This window comes from Vicia villosa, linkage group LG2 (assembly GCF_029867415.1).
Source record: "Vicia villosa cultivar HV-30 ecotype Madison, WI linkage group LG2, Vvil1.0, whole genome shotgun sequence".
Taxonomy (NCBI): Eukaryota; Viridiplantae; Streptophyta; class Magnoliopsida; order Fabales; family Fabaceae; genus Vicia; species Vicia villosa.
In genome coordinates, this window is record NC_081181.1 from 90726686 (window position 1) to 90731162 (window position 4477).

At 30.5% G+C, this 4477-nt stretch overlaps 1 protein-coding gene across 1 annotated transcript; it reads left to right on the forward strand.

Moving 5' to 3' along the window:
• Window positions 1–546: 546 nt before the first annotated feature.
• LOC131646408 (uncharacterized) lies at window positions 547–1508 on the forward strand. Its single transcript, XM_058916444.1, has one exon. The coding sequence runs from the start codon at window positions 650–652 to the stop codon at window positions 1223–1225; it is 576 nt and encodes a 191-aa protein (XP_058772427.1). The 5' UTR covers window positions 547–649; the 3' UTR covers window positions 1226–1508.
• The last annotated feature ends 2969 nt before the right edge of the window (window positions 1509–4477 follow it).

Genomic DNA, 4477 nt, shown 5'->3' on the forward strand with positions numbered 1-4477 from the left:
TTTTGAGCAAATATTCAAATTTAAAATATCTTTTGTTTATTTTTAAAATTTTAAATTGGTAGGTTAGTAAATTATATATATATATATATATATATATATATATATATATATATATATATATATATATATATATATATATATATATATATATATATATATATATATATATAGCGCATATCATATGAGAATGACATATTTATATGAGAATGTGAGAATGAATCTGAACCACTGGATTTTAAAATAAATGGTGGAAATTATAGATGAATCTTTTTTTTCTCTCCTATATACTATATATATATATATATATATATATATATATATATATATATATATATATATATATATATATATATATATATATATATATATATATATATATATATATATATATATATATATATATATATATATATATATAAAAGAAATTAGAAAGGTCTAGAAATCAATTATGAAATAGTCTTCCCATTAAACCGTTCGTTTCCATTTACCAATATTTTGACCATTACTATTACTCCATCTCTCTCCTCACCTATATATAAATGTTTCCACCCTTCATTTCTTCATAACCCTACTTTCTTCTAACTTTCTATACCATTCTATTCTCTCTTTTATTTATTTTTTTCTTCACAATATTTCTTGTTAGAAATAAATGGAGAAAAGTGGAATACCAAAAAGACCTAGAGAAGCCCAAATAGAAAAAGATTTGGATTTTGAAGAATCCTCAAAGAGACACAAACCCTACAACCATATACTCTCACTTCTTGATTTAGAGGAAGAGGAATCCACCACACAAGACCTCTCTCCTATGATGACAACTCTCCAACAAGAAATAACTTGTTCCTCCAACAATTACCAAGATACCCTTTTGATATCACAAAATGACCAAAATAACCTCACTTCTTTTGGTTGCAATACTTTAGAAGACGATTCTGCCCTTTCTTGTTTTTCTAGCACTTCTTCTCAACATGTTTTGAAAGAAGAGGAGGAAGATGATGAGAAATTAAAAGTGATGAGACATCTTCTTCAAGCCTCTGATGATGAACTTGGAATTCCAAGCAGTAGTGGAGATTATTATGGGCTAGTTGGATTTGGAGGTGAAGAGTATGGATTTAACGGTGGAGATGAATTTTCTTCTTCTTTATGTGATAAGTTATGGGAACTTGAAGATGAAAGAGCTAATTATTATGATTTGTTACAGTCTGAACTCTTTCTTTGGGGAAATTAAGAAATGAAAATTGTCATAAGATTAAATTTAGAAATAAAAACTGTCATAAGATAAAATTTAGAAATGAAAATTGTTATATTATCAGTAAAAAAAGAAAAATCATGAAGACAATTATTTTGTTGCTTCTTTAATTTTTTCTTTATGATGTCTTCTTTTGTAAAGAAGGAGCTCGAGATGTACTTCTTTGTTGATGCTGGATTAAAGGAGTAGGTACAAGAATATTAACTCTAACTTAATTTGAGACTAAAATTTATTTTATAAAATAAGATTGAATATTTCCTCTCATTTTATTCATAAGTATTAATTGTAGAGGTTTACTTTTAAGGCCCCGTTTACTTTCAAATAACATTTTTCAATTTTTTATTTATTTTTTAATTATTTTAATTTTGAAGTGATAATATAAAGATAGGAGGCTTATGAACTTTTGTAAAAAAATTCAAAATTATCAAATATATTATTTTAAAAAAAATCATAATTCGTACAGTCTATTAGTCTGAATTAGGGGTGAAAATATGTATGCTAGGCTTTAAAAAGCATTAGTTTGACCTACGACAAACTTACAATGCTTGAGTATGATTTATGGTCTACTATAGACTTTTTTTTTTCTAATCTTTTTAAAATTCTGACTTGAAAGTCTATTTAAAAGTCAATTTCTCATTAAAATTTTTAATTAAACCATATTACTTAAGAATTCTTATAAGTTGGACTATATATACATATATAGGCTCACTTAATTAACATTTTTTAATATATATACATATATAAATCAATCTAATTAATTTTTGGCGTATAAGGTTTCATAAAAAAATTTAATAGGTTAAGTCTGAACTATTTAATTAAATAGGTTTTTGAAAAAACTTAAGCTTAACCTTTTTATTAACTAGATCCGATCTGATCTGACATTAAATAAATTAAACTATAGACTTCTGTAGGTCGGTCTGGTGTATTCACATCCAGAATTAACTAATTCAAATACAAAAGATGTTTTAATTAGGGTAATGCTAACATGTGCCCTAAAGGCACATGTTAAAAAATCTACATTTAGAAAGTTTGTCTTAAATAAAATAAAGAATAAAATTAATTATATATTTGTAATTAATTCAATACACAATTTTCAAGATAAAGTTTCTTTATTTAGGTCTTAATATGCCCTTAGGGTACTTGTTAGCATTATCCTTTTAATTATGGCTAGTCATATTAATTATACTATTGGGTTTTTTTATTCAATTCCTATCTTTAAAGTGAAGTTAAGAATCAGGATCGTCTTTGTGCAAGACGGGCTACCGCACAGTACCTCAATTTTTCCACAACTAACTTGTAGTTAAACAGGACCTCATAAAATATTTATAATGGTTAAACTATTGTCAAATAGGGCCTATATTTGTTTTTCATGATTAACTACGACTAATCTAAAAAAAACCTCCGAAAAAATTGAGACGGCTCCGTTAAGAATCCTATATTTTTTATGTTCATTTCAAATTTTGATAAATCATGTGAAGTATATTTTACTTTTAAGAATATATAATGTACTCATGACATTTTGAGAAAAAAATTTTAAATATCCATGTTTTAAAAAAATATTAAAAAAAACCAATTTTTCAAAAAATTTACAAAAGTGTCTAGGGGCATGCGCCAAACCATTTGGCGCATTGGAACAAACTTTTGAAGAACAAGTCATATGAAATGGCGCAAACATGTATGGGAAATAGGTGAGCCAAACCATTTGGCGCATACATGTTGTTGTTTACACATATGTGCCATTTCAAATGGCTCATATGTGTTAGGTTTTTTTAAAAAAAAAATACCCCATTTCGATCCATTTTGCGCAAAGTTTTTATTCTGGTCTTCGATTTTCGAATAATTGTCCGATATCCTGATTTTATAAAAGTGTAATTAACCCTAATAATGTGATTTTTTTTTTGAATAACCAATTTTTTAAAAAAAATTCCAAAAATAACAAGGTTTTCAAATTAATTACCAAAATGTCATTTTTTTACTAAAAAAAAACACGTTGTCGCCAGGGGGTGGCGATAACGTTGTGGGCTTTAGTGTGGTCGCCAGGCCCACTGGCGCCTATGTTGTATCCTTTAAGTGTTGTCGCCACCCCCCTGGCGACAACACCCCCCCCCCTATTTTTTTTTTCTTTTTTTTTTTTGGTATTTTTTTCAACTGTTTTTTTTTCTTTTTTTTTCTTTTTTTTTTATATTACTTTTTTAGTTGTTTTTTTATATTTTTTAAGATGGAAATATAATACCAATATATTAAACATAACCAAAATACAAATTACATTGAATTGAAAAACAACACAAAATACATTAAAATGAAAAACAACTCAAAATACATTAACGATACAAATAAAAATCCTATTGCGCGCCACGTGGACCATGGTACGATCCACATTCAGGTTGTCTAATGGGTCGTGTAGACGGGTCACGAGTTGGTAATGCCCCCCTATTCCTGCGACGACGCCCCCCTCTATTTGGTTCGTCTTGTGCTTGAGTCGACGGCCCCTCAATGAAATCTGGGTCTTCAACATCTGTGGGCCGTCCTTGACCTCTAGAATTCCCTCCATAGGATAGGCGGGTGCCCGCGGCGCTGTCAAAGCTTTGTCTAGGCGGGTTGAAATTTCTCCTAGTGGGTGCGGCCTGGAAGTTTTGGAAGTTGGTGGTGGAGCCGGTTTGGTTAAAATACAATGGTTGTGGTGGTGTGTTGAGGTCAAATTGTTGGTTGGTGTACTGTGACGTTGGTTGGTCGAATGTGGTGTATTGCGGGTATTCTTCTTCTATGCCCATGTCGGGGGTTATTGGTGGTGATCTTGAAGAGCTCCCCGCATGGAACTCTTGGAAATGTGATCTGGAAGAGCTGCCTACATGGAATTCTTGATTTTGTGGTTGAGTTTGGGATGGAAAAAACTGGTGGTATTGTTGGGAATGTTGTTGGTAAAAAGGTGTTTGTGGTTGGATTGGTTGTTGGTGGTAACTTTGTTGTTGTTGTTGTTGTTGGTGTTGTTGTGGGTAATGTTGTTGTGGGTAATGTTGTTGTTGGTAATTTGGTGGTGGTTGTTGTTGTTGTTGGTAATTTGGTGGCGGTGGTTGTTGTTGTTGTTGGTGGTAATTTGGTGGTGGTTGTTGTTGTCCTCCAAAATATGGAGGTTGTGCTCGCGGGTCAGCTAAATAGAAAGGGGCAGACACAATCATTTCAGGATTTGTGACCGATCTGTACCAGTTGACATATTCAACAGTTGGCTTCATT

Coding starts and splice junctions, on each gene's coding strand:
- LOC131646408 (XM_058916444.1), top strand. CDS start 650: ATGGAGAAAAGTGGAATACCAAAAAGACCTAGAGAAGCCCAAATAGAA.